The 17,010-nt window shown below is 31.1% G+C and overlaps 2 protein-coding genes across 3 annotated transcripts; both read right to left on the bottom strand.

Annotated features, from left to right (window-relative positions):
- Window positions 1-3,489: 3,489 nt before the first annotated feature.
- LOC111419494 (saccharopine dehydrogenase-like oxidoreductase) lies at window positions 3,490-5,536 on the bottom strand. The gene is made up of 6 exons (XM_023052308.2): window positions 5,281-5,536; window positions 4,779-5,096; window positions 4,544-4,730; window positions 4,250-4,487; window positions 3,930-4,192; window positions 3,490-3,876 (listed from the first exon to the last, which is right to left on the bottom strand). The coding sequence occupies exons 1-6, from the start codon at window positions 5,453-5,455 to the stop codon at window positions 3,777-3,779; spliced, it is 1,281 nt and encodes a 426-aa protein (XP_022908076.1). The 5' UTR covers window positions 5,456-5,536; the 3' UTR covers window positions 3,490-3,776.
- A 5,942-nt stretch (window positions 5,537-11,478) lies between these two features.
- Window positions 11,479-15,255, bottom strand: LOC111419495 (saccharopine dehydrogenase-like oxidoreductase). Of its 2 annotated transcripts, XM_023052310.2 has the most exons (7): window positions 15,152-15,255; window positions 14,797-14,998; window positions 14,371-14,688; window positions 14,133-14,319; window positions 13,839-14,076; window positions 13,525-13,787; window positions 11,479-11,942 (listed from the first exon to the last, which is right to left on the bottom strand). In XM_023052310.2, the coding sequence occupies exons 2-7, from the start codon at window positions 14,969-14,971 to the stop codon at window positions 11,843-11,845; spliced, it is 1,281 nt and encodes a 426-aa protein (XP_022908078.2). In that variant the 5' UTR covers window positions 14,972-14,998; window positions 15,152-15,255; the 3' UTR covers window positions 11,479-11,842. The 2 variants fall into 2 exon arrangements, with proteins under 2 accessions (XP_022908078.2, XP_022908077.2); XM_023052309.2 differs by lacking the exon at window positions 15,152-15,255 and having other exon boundaries at window positions 14,797-15,144.
- Between the last annotated feature and the right edge of the window lie 1,755 nt (window positions 15,256-17,010).

Genomic DNA, 17,010 nt, shown 5'->3' with positions numbered 1-17,010 from the left:
TGTGGTAATGCAGCTATTTGACCTTATTGATAAGTGATCTCTATAGAAGCCACTAACCGTTAAAGGGTTAACTCAGATGATTTGAAAACAGGTTTAATTCTTATTTTCTACATTACACTCAGTTCAGTTCAAACAGTTCAATATGATGAAGATACTGTTGGTTCATCCAGTTCATTCAGTTGGTTTTGTAGGACATATATAAAGGTTTCACAGGTTTCTATTACAGCTTTGCTGATAGTTGCTGGGGACATTATAACAGAAAACTTCAAGTCTTCAAAATTTCTTTCTGTGGCCAAGTACCACAGTGTTAAGGCTAATCTTTCCCTAACACTTGTACTTTCTCTCATATTGCGATCCTGTCTTTTTAAAAATGGTCCAACCATCTGTAACAGTTTGTTAAAGGAACTTTCATCCATTCAAAAGTAGTTCTTGAAATCATCAACATCGCACAGGTTGATTTCTATCAACAGTACTAGATAAGAATATTCATCTCTCTTCTTCAACCATTCTTTCATCCAGTGTTTGCGTTTCACTCGAAGAGTAGTTCCAAGCGCCAAAATAATAGCTACCCAAGCTTTTGTACGATTATCCTTATTTGGAAAGGAAAAACCGGCAAATAACCGAGTAAAACTACGTAAATTCACCCTGTTCGTGGTAAAAAGGTAACTTATTGAGCAAACTTATTGACAAAACTATTGACAATAATATTGATCGTGTAAGGTAGTGAAGTATTGAGACTGGTTACCACGAGGATTGACGGTTGTATTGTAAATACTGACATTGTCAATACTGTAATCGCTAAAGGGTACATGTTTTTTGATAAACATGTTTTTCGAAGAAAGGGCCAATTGAAAAGTTACCTATAATCTCACACAACATATTAACTGCCCAACGTCGTTAGTAATTCGTTTCACGTAACCAATAAAAGTTTTCTAGTAACCAATAAAGCATATTTGCATCCAATGACAAAATGAAATTGGCTTTTAGATATCATTCCTGAAGCTCTTGATGCAAACAGCGTACTGGTGAAATTTATGGCAATGTAAAAATCTAAGTACACTACGTTGGGATACAGCAGAGTAACAGCTTAAACATTGAATTTCTTGTAGCGCCTTCTTCTCTATTGAAGATCTTACACAAGATAGGATGTGTCTGTCTAGAAATCTATGTTCGAATAAATTTTGGGCAACATTAATATCTCTGACTGCTCCATAAACAAAAGTCATTTTAGTTTTTTTCAGCAATCGTGTCCCTTTCCATGCATAATTAAAATAAGCAATAAAGTTACTATTTTACAACATAAGTAATTTGTAATTTGCAATTATAAGTAGTTAGCAGGATTTGTTATGTTTTTTGTTATTATGTATTCATGATTTTCATTATGTTCAGTCAACACAATAAAGTCACCTTAAAAAAGTTCATTAATATAATAGGCTGTTTCTAAATTAATGCGAAAGATTTCAAGGAGTGATTTTTCAGCAAAAATTAAGGAGAGTCCTATAAGTTTTTGTTCAAAACCCCTTCCCCGCCGAGTTACAGTACTCTAAAGTTAGGGGAAAAAATTGTTTTTATTTAATAAATCCACTATGGAGGAATTTAGAAGATTGAAATTTGGTAGGTAACTGTTGTTAATAAAATGACGATTTTTGTAACCGGAAAATGTTATTACAAGAGGCTGAAAAAACCAACCCCATAATACTTTGCATTAGAACTTTTTAATACGTCTACATTTTTCTATTTAAAAACTTGATTTAAATAGTGGGATTCAATACGCAACTTTTTTGTCTCTTGACATTTTCTCCTAAAATTGTTAGTTTGATCACAAAAAAAAATAAAATAATACATAGGCTCAAGTGAATTAATTCAGAGATTGATTATTATTAATCAAAGAAATGAAGTTATGTCAAATTAACAATTTGTTAGTTGTAAAATGTCAAGAGATAAGAAAGTTGCAGATTTTCCCCTTAATTTTAGAGGGCTATAACTTGGAGGAGAAGGGGTTTTGAACAAAAAGTTATATGAAAGACACACCAATTTCACATCAATTTAGAAACACTGTATAATAAAATAAGAAATACATACTTCGTTTTTATTTATTTAATTGATTCTAATTAATATTTCTTAATTTTCGTATTCTAGTACTACCGCCACTTTACGCACACATACGTATCAAATACGTCATCATAGGAAGTATAAAATCAATAAAACGTTAAATAAATATAAAATGTTTTTGACTTAACAACATTTCGTTTTAAAACTGTGTAGTGTATGTTGAAATTTTGCAGAAACAAATTCTCTATAAACAAAATGAACAGTTTTTGCTTATAGTGAATGTGTTTCTGTAAAATTTTATCATGCATGGTTGTGGCAGAGAGGCTGGGTCATTTGGCAGAGATCGCTTATGCGATAAAATGATCCATTTGCTGATACAGTTTAAGTTAAGTGTATCTTATGTAATTTTGTATTTTTGTCTGTGGCAATAAATGGTAAATAATTAATAATTAAATTTTAAAACAAAAACCAAAAACCTAATTCTAAAGATTTTTCAAATTCCCGGATAGAACGCTACCGCGCTACTAGCGCTAAATGAGGGTAGTCTGAACTAAAAACAACGTTTCATTTTAAGGTGGGGAACCCACCATCTATATTAGTATATTTATATATTTAATCTATGGTTTATCAATAATTTATTAAGGGCCGGTTGTACCAACTCCCGATAAATTTATCCGATAGATAAATTGGCCAATGAGAGCGCTTAAAACCGCTGTATCCATGGTAATTATCCGTTAGATAGTTTATCGGGAGGTGGTACAACCGGCCCTAAGTCATTTAATAATAATATTAAATATTAATAAAAAATGTGAAATATGTCTTTTTAATTTTTAGTTATAATTTAAGATGAGAGATTAAATCCTGTTTTCTAAGATGGATTACGAAAAGTTTAACATATTAGAATGTTACATATTAGAAAATAAAGTAAATTTTATATAAATTTTTAGTTATAGTACCGTAATTTACAGGAAACTGTAAATTTAATTTCTTCGACGATACTAAAGAAACGTTTATTTTTAGCATTATTCTAAAACAATAAGAAATAGGCCCATATTTTTGTAATCAGAAAAAAATAACGAATTTAATAAGCGAATAATCAGTGATTGTTTCCATTTAAAAAAACGAAAATTGTCGTATCTCAAAATCTAAAACCGAAAAATTGTTTTTGACTACGTATCAAATTCTCTGTAAAAAAGTGTCCATATAATGTCTTAGTTATAATACTCCATCTATAATAATAACCAAGATAATTCATTAATTGCATTTGTTGGTTTTACATTTTTAATTTTAGCCTGTAAGGGAAAAACAAAAGACAATAGCGCTTTGAGGTTTTTGGCATTAGTAGTTTCTCGAAAAACGAGATCATGACATATTTTAAAGACTATTCAGTTAGTATTCTAATAGTAAATGACTATTAATTAAAAGTTAACTAACACGTACATTTTTTTACATTATTTATTATGAAAAATATTAATACAAAAAATATATTCATTTTTAAATTAACATTTATATACCAAAATCGTTTATTTAATTAATTAATATTACTTTATTTAAGTATGCATAAAGTTTATGTAGGTACCTACTTTAAAAGAGCTATTACCAGAATCATATAGGTAATTGTGGTTACTTATTAGATGTGAATACATATATTATATTAAAAATTATAAAAATATATTAAGATAAATGTTAATACAAAAATAATATTTAATAATTAATATTTTGAATTAGTTTTTAGATAACAACTCAAATTTAACACCATTTTCTTGTAATTTTTCAATAATTGAAGTCTTAGCAAACGCTATTCCAGGTGGATAAACGCCGCCCCTAAAACAAAATGAACAATTAAAACATAATCATTGAAATAACTGTATCATTACTTTTCAGGCATTTTATCTGCTTCAGTAAGAATCATAATAGCTGAAAGTGCAAAAGCTGCACATGTTAACCCATATCCTGGATTCTTTCCGGATACTTTAGCAATAATTTCTTTATTTGGTGGGGAATCAGGTTGAAGAAGAGGATCTTTCAACTTTTCTGACCAACCTTTACCATGTAATTTTAAATTGAAAATAGTAGCTTCTTGACGTTCTTCAGATGGTCCTTCAGGACTAAATATTCCATAAGAAAAGAATCTGGGATACTATAAATTAAAAATAAAGGTTATTTAAATGTTATTTCCAACAATTTAGTAACAAACTTTAAGCAATAAGTTTCGGGTGAACGAAAACTGACTAAACATTGCTAACCAAAATCCATAAATCATTGCCAATATCATAAAAAATACTGAACCAAATCCTGAATAACAATTAACTTGAATAGGACGTTCATTGTATAAATCATAATTAAGATGTTGAGATCTTTTTATAACAGCAAGATCTGGCTCTGGTAGTGGTAAACACCAACGATTGATCACATCACTTTTATGAATTATTTTCCTATAAATTAAACAAAAATCAAACATACTTATATTCACATCATCTTTTTTAATTACATATTAAGTTTTGGCTGCATTGATGGAAGTTTTGTTTTAAACAACAATTTTCGCTGAGAATGAGTTTTAAAGAAGTTTGATAACATGTATATTATAGAATTATATGTACCAGTATTTACTGCTGGTCCACCTAGGTGTAAATCTGTTATGCTTGAATACATATATGTTTCAACAGAATTCAATGTTCCTAAAAATATTAAGTGTTATTTCTTGAGTAAAATGTTTCTTTCATTACCTTCAAAATTATTTTTTAAATAAACAATTCCCATCTCAGCTGGAATACTATCCATTCCACAAGCACTTACAATATAAATTCCTTTAGCTTTGGCCTCCTCATGGTACAACAATTGCATTTTTTCAATAAAAATAGATTCTCCACTAACATCAACATGGTGAGTTCCAGTTTCTATACAAGCTTTAACCACTTGTTCACCATAAAGAATATAAGGCCCACAAGCATTTATGATGATCCTAGCTTGAGAAGTCATCTTTATTAAGGAGTTTTCATCGTTTACATCCGCGATTATAATCGGAATATTATCGTAATTAACTCCTAAATAAAAATAAACTCAAAATTAACTCTAGATTTTTACAAAATTAGTTACAGATTAAGAGAAATCTAATCTTTAAATGTTTTTTTGTTTATACAGTTTAGTACTGATTTGGTTTCTCTAAATAAAATTAAATATGTATGTAGGTATTTATATTGAATATATGAAATGATATTTTTTACTTACCATTTCTTTGACCAAGTTCCTTTAACATTCGCTTGATTTTGGTCTCTGATCTTCCAGCCACACCCCATGTTAAGGATAAATTATGTTGTTTTATAATATTTGTAATATATGGAATGGTTCTGAGTCCCGTAAAGCCGGTAACCCCGAATATTACGATATCTAATCGATTAGCCATGTGTTGTTATAATATGTTCGACGTAGCGACTAACACACACGAAATGAATCAATGCAACCTCAACAGCATCTATTTATAGCCGGCTTTTTTATCAGCGTGACTCGACACAACCGTACTTGAACTTCATGTAGGATGTCTTTGGTTTCAGGCAGTTTTAATTTAATTAATCATAACGCGAAAACTTTCATCATTATTGTATTATTATTTATGTAGGGTATGATTATGTACATAATATAATTAATAATTGAATACTTATGATTGTTTTCACAATTATTTTATTGACAATTTAATGGCAGTCATTTATATACAGGTGGTCCATTTAACGTGAGACAAGCTCGAAAACGGTTCATTTTACATAAAAATGAACCCAATGAAAGTTGTTCTGTGCGAAGGGGGAAACCATATGACGATAACATTTTTTGACCTTGACCTTATTTTCAAGGTTATATGAAGGTCACGACCAATTTTTTAAATGACACCTATACATAAATAAACGTGAATATTGAAATACGTTGTTCTAGAGCTCACTTGTAATTGATTAAGCTAAATATGCCTTATAGAAAAGTGAATAATTTAGAAAATATTTCAATTTTTTGCTTTTTGTACAAGTTCAGTACACACTCTTACAAATCTTGAAATAGTAGTTGCATAGTTGCTTTGGCAATGTATCGACTTCTCTGGATAGATTACATCCTACTACACATTTAAAGTCAAGAAATATTGTAAATATATTTCGATGGTTTAAAAATACAGGAAGTGAAATATTCAGGTTTTAAGTTAATTTTCAAACAAAGTGTTTATTCATGAGCGTCTATTTCAAAATTTCGATGATACATTCAGCATACAAATTATTGTAAAAACTTCTCTGTTTTGTTACTTTTCGAATGAGGTATGAAGCATGGCAGAATGTCTTTCCAATTAGCCAATAATAAGATAACAATTGGTGCGAGCACAATTTGAGCACTAATTTGGGGATATCACAATGAAAAGTCTGGTCAACTCTTCGACAAATGGGCAACCATCCTTATCATTACACACCTGTCCAGGCACTTGAAGACGGCGATCCTGAACGAAGGATTCAATTCTGCCGGTTTCTTTTAAATGCTGACATTCAGGATGAATATTTCTTGAGAAGGATTTTATGGACCGACGAATCGCAGTTTAACAGAGTAGGTATAACAAATCTTCATAATTTACATTATTGGACTGACGAAAATCCTCATCTAACGAAGGAATCGAGCAACCAAAGAAAATTTAGTGTGAATGTGTGGATGGGGCTCATTGGAAATAATTTGATTGGTCCTCATTTTGTCCCGATCATAATTTTTACTAATAGGTATGAGTTAAGTATTTATTCAGAATTAAAAAAGGTCGTTTTGCATTTTTCCAGTTGGTTCCTTATTGCAACAGGGGGGGTCCAATTGTGTTTCGCGCTGCGTGTTTTTGAGTTAGAGTTAGAAGTTATGTCACATGATTGTGTTAATTTTTTTTTAATGTTAGTTGCTTAATTTTTTATGGTTGTCTGAATTAACGTTATGTTTTAGTTCCAATAAGCAACAATAAATAGTAGGTGTAATCGATTTTGACTTTTATTAACTTTGGATAGGTTGTCAAAATTGTATTCGCGCCACTTGTTATCTTATTATTGGGTAATTCGAAAGACATTTTGCCATGCTTAATACCTTATTCGAAATGTAAGAAAACAGAGAAGCTTTTATAATAATTGGTACGCTAAATGTATTATCAAAATTTTGAAATAAACGCTCGTAAATGAACACATTATTTAAAAATTAACTTAACAATCGAATATTTCACACCCTATATTTTTAAAGCATCGAAATATTTAAAATGTTTTTCAACTTAAAATGTGTATTAGAGTGTAATCTATCCAGAGAAGTCAATACATTGCCAAAGAAACTATTATTACTCTCTAAATTTCAAGATTTGTAAGAGTATGTACTGAACATGTACAAAAAACAAAAAATTGAAATAACTCCTAAACTATTCAGCTGTGCATAAGGCATATTTGGCTTAATCAATTACAAATGAGCTCTAGAACAACGTATTTCAATAGTCACGTTTATGTACCAGTCACCCTGCATATTTTATTGTAAAATCTGAATCTGTGGATAAAAGTAAAGTAATTAAAAAAAAAGAATAAAAAAATTTTACTTTGTGATTTTTCCAGTACAATGACAAAACATCTTTTGAAAAATATTGAAACTTGTTCAGAAACAATTAACTAACGTTTATAATCTAACAAGAACAAATAAGATTTATGAATTTTTAAACATTTTTTCTACCCGCTTCGATACATTGTCGTTAGATCTTCATGCATAGAATACTATTTAAGAATGCTCAACAAAAAAATCCAGAAGAGCTACATCGGGTGACCTGGTTCGTCGAAAATACCTTTGGAAAGAGGTCTAAAAGGTTCCGACATTTCTCCGCCTTTGTTAATTTGATTATAGAATAACGCATAAAAAACAAGAGTTCGTGGAACTCCTTATGTCGGCATTTTCAGAATATCGCTTTCAGAGACTTAATTAGTTGAATTGTTTTAAAATATAACAGGTAAAACTAAATTTGCATCGTTTTACATTAATACAAAGTATTCAAACTAAGTCATGGATAAATCATGGATACTCTTAAGTGTGGCAGAAAAAGTCGAAATGATTTTTATTTTTGGAGAAAATGGCAGAAAAGTTGCTGATAGTATAACTTGCACTTGCACTTGACGCCGGAATATGGAAGATCAGCATTTTAAGAATATTAAAACGCAACAAGTATCACCCATACCACATTTCATTGCATCAACAGCTTTATGGAGATGATTTTGAAATACGATTAATATTTTGTCAATGGGCACAAGAACGCATGCGGTTGGACGTCAATTTCTTTGGTAACGTTTCTTTGATTTCTTTGGTCTTTGGTAGACGCCCAGCCAAAACCACGATTTGTTGAACTTCCCTTGCAACATTTACTGGGCCAGACATCGAGAAATGCTTCGAGAGATGGCCATGCTGTTTAAATTTAGTCACAGCTAGGCTCACCATACATTGGCTAATGAGTTGGCGATCAGAATATGTTGTATTAAAAAGGTCAACTACTTACTAAATCAGTTTTTGACACTTAGGAAATTGTTTAAAATAATTGGTTACCATAGTTACTCATGGCTACTGCTATTTTCATCATGTCAACAAATCTGAAGTAGTTATAAAGCAATTTTTCTCGAAAATTTTTTTATGTAAACAATATTAATATTAAATAATAATTGGAATTAATATAAATGTGTATGTAACATGTAAATGAAACACAACCAGAAGGAAGGATACCTTTACACGTTAAAGACAGGAACAACAGAAAGGAAAAATCCCGGCGCTGCTAATTTTCCCATTCATTGGAGGTAGAAAAATAGCAGCAGCCATACGTAATCATGGCAACCAGTTGTTTCACATACTTTATTAAGACAATGATTCATTTTTGATATCTGAAACTGTTGGTTGCCATGGTTAGCTACTGCTATTTTGCTATCTCAATTGAATAGGACGTGTTCAATAGGATTTAGGTCAGGACTTAACGCCGGCCATTTCATGACCTGAATTCCACGTTCTTGCAAAAAGTTTCTGGTGATACCGGCGGTATGTGGTTTTACATTGTCCTGCATTAGGATGAAATTTTGACCGACCCCATATGAAGCACGCACCACATGGTCCTCCAAGATGTTTTCGATGTAATGCATGGCATTTAGTCTACCAGGAACATCAACAAGATCAGTTCTGTCTATACTGATTCCAGCTCAAACCATAACAGATCCCTGACCAAATCGTAAACAGTACAGGCGTTCAGTGACGAAGTTGCCAATCTCTGTGATCCAGAGCAAACCTCATTCGCGCTGCTTTGTGATAATGCGTAAGGCGTGATGCGCGGAGAGGTCTTCTAGGTTTCAAATTAGCTTCTTTTAATCTGTTTCTAACAGTTTGATCAGAAATTTCTATTCCATGTGTCTTAGGTCGTTTAAGAGGTCTCGTGCTGTGGTAGTACGCGTACGTAGACAGGAAAGGACAAGAAATCGGTCTTGATTTTGCGTAGTTTTTCGATTTCGACCTTGTCCATCTCTTCTAACATGTTGGCCAGTAACCGATTCTATAAACGCTGAATAACAAAAGGGGAAACTCAAAGATCGCTGCTAACATGTCAAACAGAGTGGCCATGCTGAATAAGGGCGACACGAATTCATTTGTCATCTTTAGTAGGCTAGACGTAACTAGGAGTTGTAACATTGTTTTTGTAATTTTCTTTAGTTAAATATATTATGTAGTTGAAATAAACCAAATTTGATTTGTTTAGAACTATTATTTAAAAAGTTACAGACTTCGAAAAGTGCTCCCCTAATTTTTTTGAGCAGAGTATATAAATATATAATAAATATATGTATAGTATATATAAATATATCTCTGTGTGGGTGGGACACAAAGATATTTAGTTTTTAATACATAATGTATAATAATGTATAATACATTTATAGTAATAATACAAACAATGTATTTTTGTTTGTTGATCGAATAGTTGGATTATTCATTTGTTGACTTATTATTTTTCTTGTTAGGTCTGCATTTTGCTGTATTTTTAGAAGATATGATTTTGCAAAATTAATGTCTGTATAGTCAGAAAAATATTTTTTCCTACTTTAAATGTGTAATTTAAAACAGCTGACGCAAGAATTACTGACTGAAACTTCCAAACACTTTAATTTTCAAAGAGTAAAGTGTCCTTTATAGAGTTGTTCTATTGCAAATAATAGCTGTTCCAGATTGCTTTAGGTATAATAAGTATATATTTGTAATATGGAATTGAAAATAGAAAAACTATGGCCACAGCGATCAACTAGACATTTTGGCAGCCAAACCTATTTTTAGTTATAACTTCGTAATGCTGTATCCCATAATTTTGATTTTCTAGAACAACTTGAATAACTAAGAAACTGTTTCAAGTTGTGTGAGTTGTAAAAATTTGAACGATGAAAAAGATATGACAACTTTAAGGGAGTTTTTTAAGGCAGGCAGCCCATCTGAAAGATAAATCAAAACTAATACTAAATTATTATTTATCGTCTTAAAAAATGCTAATGTACCAATTTTCATGTTCATAATGTAAGAGAAACCGAAATTATTAAAGAACAACGAAAATAAAGTATTAACTTTAACCATCTGTATCTTCGTTATTAATAACAATTGGACTAACATAAATTGGGTTAAATCGTAATAATTTAATGTAAGGAATTCACTGTTGCTCTGTGTCCCATTAGTAACGGACCAATCTGTATACAGAGTGTGTCAAATGTCTGGAATATAGCCAATAACTTCGCCATTTGTGGTTTTAAAGAGAAATGATTCAAATACAAGTTTCTTTATTAAGTGTGGCGCATTTTTGGCGATATTTGCTGTTTGTATTGTTTTTGTTTCGTTGCTATGTCAACCAACATTGTTATTTTAAATGGGATGCATATGATTTTTTTCATATTTAGATAGAGGATAAATCCCTCTACGCGGTGAACATTTCAAATTATATGGTTGTATAAGAAAAAAAATCGAGAAAAATGCGTTCTCTGAAAATATTAAATCAGCAAATTACAAAGTAGGCGCCAAATTGACACTTGACACAAAAAACAATATAAACAAGCAAATATCGCCAAAAATGCGTCACAATTAAAAAAATAAAATTTTTATTTGAAACATTTTTCTTTAAAACCGCAAATGGCGAAGTTATTGGCTATATTCCAAACATTTGACACACCCTGTATACAGAATGTCCCATATCATCCGGGTTAGAGCATTATACGGTTGAAGGATACATTATTCTGAAGCGATTTTTCTAATACATTTTTTTTGAAATGTTTATAATAACCGCACGGGAACTGTTTAAAGTCGTCCAATACCGTTCTAAACTCGTTTCTTACGTGTTTATTCCTCACATATCTATAGCAGGTAATTTATTGAATAATGGTAAATAAAATAGATTAGTTTACCAAAACTGAAGACTTCTGTAATTTTTATTTTTCACACTGGGCTTTAGTTATTCCAAAAAAAAGAATAATGAACTATAATAATGAACTAATAATGTTTCGCACGCAGTCAGTTGAAATAAAAATTAATAAAAGGTGCATGAGCGAGATGCCACGAGAATCTTATGCGCTATAAGAAGAGATCCGAACGATGCACGTTTGTGTCTTCTTGATACTTCGTAAACGTCACCAAAGCTTTTATAGAAGGGATTTTGGGTTTTAATACTAATTATTGCAAAAATTAAACAATTTTAGGATCTGAAAATGTTACCAATTCCTCTATTTTTAAATACGTTAATTCAAGTTATTTTTGCTTGTTTGAATTAATTTTTATGTAGAATTTCGAATTTAACACCGTTTTCTTGTAATTTTTCAATAATTGATGTGTTACGAAATGCTGCTCCAGGTGGATAAACTCCTCCCCTATAATAAAAACAAATTAATATGAGCTGATAATTGTTGAAGTACAGTAGAACTTTAAAAATCTGAACTATTTAGGACCATAGGTAGTTCGGATTATCTAATTGTTCGAATTTTCAAATTGTTATATTTAACAATACATACATTAAAAACACTATTACATAATTATTTAAACTCATTTAAGAAAATCATGTTGAGTGAGCGTTGTCTGCTAAGTACTTCATTTACTTTTAATAACAAAAGTTGGACTTCATTATATAGCGGCTGAGCTCTGTGTCTAGAAGTTGCCGCATCCACTGATCCTCTTCTCTTTCACTGCCATCTTGGTCTCTACACACTTTAACTGAAGTAACAATATCGTTATCATCGAGCAATTCATAGCCCAGATCATTTTAGTCCATATCCAACTATTCCGCAGATCTGTCGCAGCATCAGATTATCTCTCCTTCGCTTCTGATCATGAAAATAATTTCATGATCCTATTTTCCAATTGCTTTGTTGTCAGACCAAATCTTGTTCATCCTTTTTTTAGGATAAGATAACTGCATTATCTTTAGTTAAAAGAAATCTACGTAGCGTTCATTTTCAGTACATTCCCATTAGTTTTTCAAAGACACCTTTGCAATTGGTAGGTACCCTCATCAATAGGATTTAGCACTTCAACAAACTGGTGCCTTGGCGCTTGGTCTACAATTTTTTTTCCTTACGAAAATTTTTCACATTTGGCATGTTCATGTTTTGTTTGTTGTTCATGATTTTTGTAGTAAAATGTCGCTATTCAGCCAAGCACTTTTCTGTGCTCTATAAGTGTCTAGAAGCTGGATTACATTTTTGAAACACTTTGGCTTCTTACTTTTTTTAATGGCAAATAGAGGTAATGGCCATCATTAGCGTTTGTATAAGTCATTGATATAATTCGCTTCTTACTTACTTTAAAACCTGGAGCAGCTCATTTTCGGTGACAAGCTAACGAAGGCTGAAGATAAACCCTCCCCTTGTTTAGTTTCATTATGCCTTATCTTAATTTTAAATTTTCTTTGCCATCGTGTACTGGCGTTAAAGTCTGTAAGGCCACCTAATTGTTCAATTAAAGGGCTCTTTCACATATCAAGGATGTAGCTAAACCCATGTTACCTAATCTACGTCTCTTCGTAAACTATAATTACACGGCAACGTCTTCCGATTTGTCTTTTTTAGCCCTTGTTGTTTTCTTTCGTTTGGATCCATCATCGAAATGTACCTTGCATGAAAAATTTAAAATGTCGCCTTTCTTCTTTTTGATGTTCGATATTGTAGAAGATATTGAAGTTGTGTTATGTAGCCTTTCCCACTTCTCACATTTTTGCTTGGTGTTTTGAAGGGTGATTCAATTTCACCCTTCTCCACTCAAGATCTCCACTTTACATTCAATCGTAAGAAATGTGTATATTCTTTTCAAAATGCTGTTGAAAATGATGACATAATACAAATTTAATTAAGTTAACGTTAAAGAACAACCTAACACTGACATAAGATGGATTTTTTAACTTATTAAACGCGTTCAGATTTTTGACGTTCTACTGTATACAAATACTCAAATCCTTACTTATCAGGCATTTTGTCACCTTTAGTAAGAATCATTATAGCTGAAAGAGCAAAAGCTGCACACGTCACTCCATATCCGGGGTTTCTTCCCGATATTTTAACAATCATTTCTTTGTTTGGTAGAGAATGAGGTTGAAAAAGAGGATCGTTTAACTTTTCCGACCAACCTTTACCATGTAATTTTAAATTGTAAATAGTAGCTTCTTGACGTTCTTCAGATGGTCCTTCAGGACTAATTACTCCGTAAGAGAATAAACTTGGATACTACAAATCAAAATGAAACTAGAACACATTTTCAGCAATTTATCAACTTACTTTTAACAACAAATCTCGGGTGAATGCGAACTGACTAAACAATACTATCCAAAACGCATAAATAAACCCTAATATCATATAAAATAACGAACCAAATCCAGCATAACAATTAACTTGAATTGGACGTTCGTTGTATATCTCATAATTATAATGTTGAGATCTTTTTATTATTGCAGGATCTGGTTCTGGTACGAATATACACCAACGATTTATCACATCGCTTTTATGTATTAATTTTCTATAAATTGAAGAAAAATTAAATTTACGCATACTCGCATCGTTTTTCAAACATACATTTTAAGTTTTGGTTGAATCAAAGGTAGTTTTGTTTTAAACAGCAATTTTCGCTGGGAAAAAAGTTCAAATAAATTCGATGCAATGTATATGGCCGAATTATATGTACCAGCGTTCACGCTTGGTCCTCCTAGGTGTAAATCTGTTATGGTTGGATATAGATATGTTTCAACAGAATGTAATGTTCCTACAAACATTAAGAATGTAATTTTATGATTCAAATATATTTTTTCAATACCTTCAAAATTATTCTTTAAATAAACAATTCCCATTTCATTTGGAATACTATCCATTCCGCAAGTACTTACAATATAAATTCCTTTCGCTTTTGCTTCCTCATGGTACAATAATTGCATTTTTTCAATAAAAATTGCCTCTATACTAACATCTACATGGTGAGTACCAGTTTTCAAGCAAGATTTAATAACTTGTTCCCCATAAAGATGATAAGGTCCACAAGCGTTTATGATAATCCTTGCTTGAGAAGTCATCTGATTTAAAGAGATTTCATCGTTTACATCCGCGATTATAATCGGAACATTATCGTAATTATCACCTAATTAAAAATAATTTAATAATAATCTTTGATTTGTATAAAATTGGCTGCTTTAGTTTTAAGGTGAAATTTGACTACAAAATTTAAGCAAAATTATTTCTCACTTACCCATTTTTTTTCCAAATTCCTTTAAGATTCGTGTAATTTTATTTTTTGACCTTCCAGCAACTCCCCATGTTAGTGATAAACGATGTTGTTTTATAATATTTTTAATATATGGAATGGTTCTAAGCCCAGTAAAGCCGGTAACCCCGAATATTACGATGTCTAATCGATTGGCCATAATATGTTCAACATAGTCAATCACAACCTCGCAATAATTCAATATGACCTCGATAGCGCCGTTTTTATAGACGATGTTTTTTTTATAAGTATAATTGAAGAAAAGAATATCTGAACTTAGTTCAATTAATTGCTTCTAGCAAATTTGATTTAATTAACAATAATCGACGAGATCACTCACCTAGTGTGTTCAACGAACAAAATTGTTTACTGTTGGTTAAGACTGTTGTAATCACTGGCCTGTTACCACATAATTTCTTCTAAAGTGGGCGTTCTTGACCATACATTCACGTTATCGAGGACGGTCACCAGAATTGCTTCATGTTATATAAACATTGATAAAAGCGAAGATTGGGCTTAAGATAATTTATTTGATATTTTGATTTATTTATATAGGTTAAGAATTATTTTGAAAAATACAATATTTTTAAAAATTGGTATTTTGGGTAAATAATGTTAGAATAATGTAGTTGATAATTATTTTGATCAACGTTTATTTTATAATAAATATTTAGATCACTTTACGTGTTGACAATTTACATGTTGTAAGCATAGTGATATAGAAAAGTTGTTGTTGTTTATGATTTTGTCATATACAAGATGTACAAGATTCTGCTTTAAAATTGGCAAAAATAAAATTCCCGCAAAAGCCATAAAGTCGTTTAATTATTCAAGAAAGTCCATCAGGTTATCATTAGCATTGCTAATTATAGTAGTAATATGGTTATAAAGTTAAACAATGTTTTATATGTACCGAATTTAGATAGCAATTTAATTTCAGTTAGTAATCTGGTAAGTAAAGGGTTAGAAGTTATATTTAATGAAAAGGGAGGTTTTGTTAAATGTAAGGATAATATAATAATGAAATTTAATAAGTTAGGTAAACTATTTGTGTTAGATTTTGGTGAAAAAAACATATAAAATATCATTGCCAATAATTAAAAGATGCGTACATGATTGACATAAGGTTTTAGCCCACCGAAATTTAACTGATATAAAGAAATTACAGCTATTATATCCTGAACAGATTAATATTACAAATTGTAACTGTTCAGATTTATGTGAAGAATGTTTAAGAGAAAAGATGACGCGACAGTTATTTCTTAAAAGTAGTGAATAAAAAACAGGCAATAAGAGAAATAAAGCCATCAATGACAGGATAATTCTTATAAGGTTGTAGGCCTATCCGATTAAACTGAATATAATACAAGTTTACTTCCTAACTGGAACAACCATTACACACTCTCCCTAATAGACGACAAATCATGATGATAATTGGCGATTTCAACGCCAAAATAGGAAACGACCCCAACGTTCTGCAGAAATTGGCAACTTTGGTTTGGGTGACAGAAACGCAAGGATAAAACGCCTACTGCAGTTCTGCATACGAAACTACTTCTTCATCACAAACACAGGCTTTCAACACCATCTGAGGAGACTTTACACATGGACATCCCTAGGTGGTCGGTATGCAAATCAACTCGACTATATCCTAGTTAAATCGAGATGGAAGACCTCTATTAACAACGTACCAACACTTCTTGGCAAACTGCAATCAGTTTCTCGCGGTACAACTACAAATCAAATTTAGAAAAAAAAACCAAACAAACCATTCGAAAACCTTTGGTGTTCCAAAAATCTTCAAGGCAAAAGCTAATGAAGAAATCTAAGCTAAAATTAACTCAATCACAAACAAACAAAAATGGCGCTATCTGATGCTGTACTACAAGAAGGAGACAAGGTGACGAAACAATGAAAGGCCTGGATATTTTTAAATACTTGGGATAAAGTGGAACGAAGCAAGCAACTAAAAGTCAAGGGTTTGCGAAATAATGACGATAAAATGAAACACGTAGCACAACATTACATTTAGTTCATTTTTTTTCTATAATACTTGTCAATGTAAATTTTTTAGGGTTTCTGTTGGTATTATCTAGGACCCTTATAAAATGTATGTGGTTTTCCTGATTTTTAGTAATATTTTCAGTAACTAAATAGTTGAGGTTAAAATACTAATAAATTTTTAGATGAATACGATTT

Source organism: Onthophagus taurus, chromosome 1 (assembly GCF_036711975.1).
Source record: "Onthophagus taurus isolate NC chromosome 1, IU_Otau_3.0, whole genome shotgun sequence".
Taxonomy (NCBI): Eukaryota; Metazoa; Arthropoda; class Insecta; order Coleoptera; family Scarabaeidae; genus Onthophagus; species Onthophagus taurus.
The sequence above is the reverse complement of the archived record's forward strand: the minus strand, read 5'-3'. Positions and strand labels throughout refer to the sequence as shown.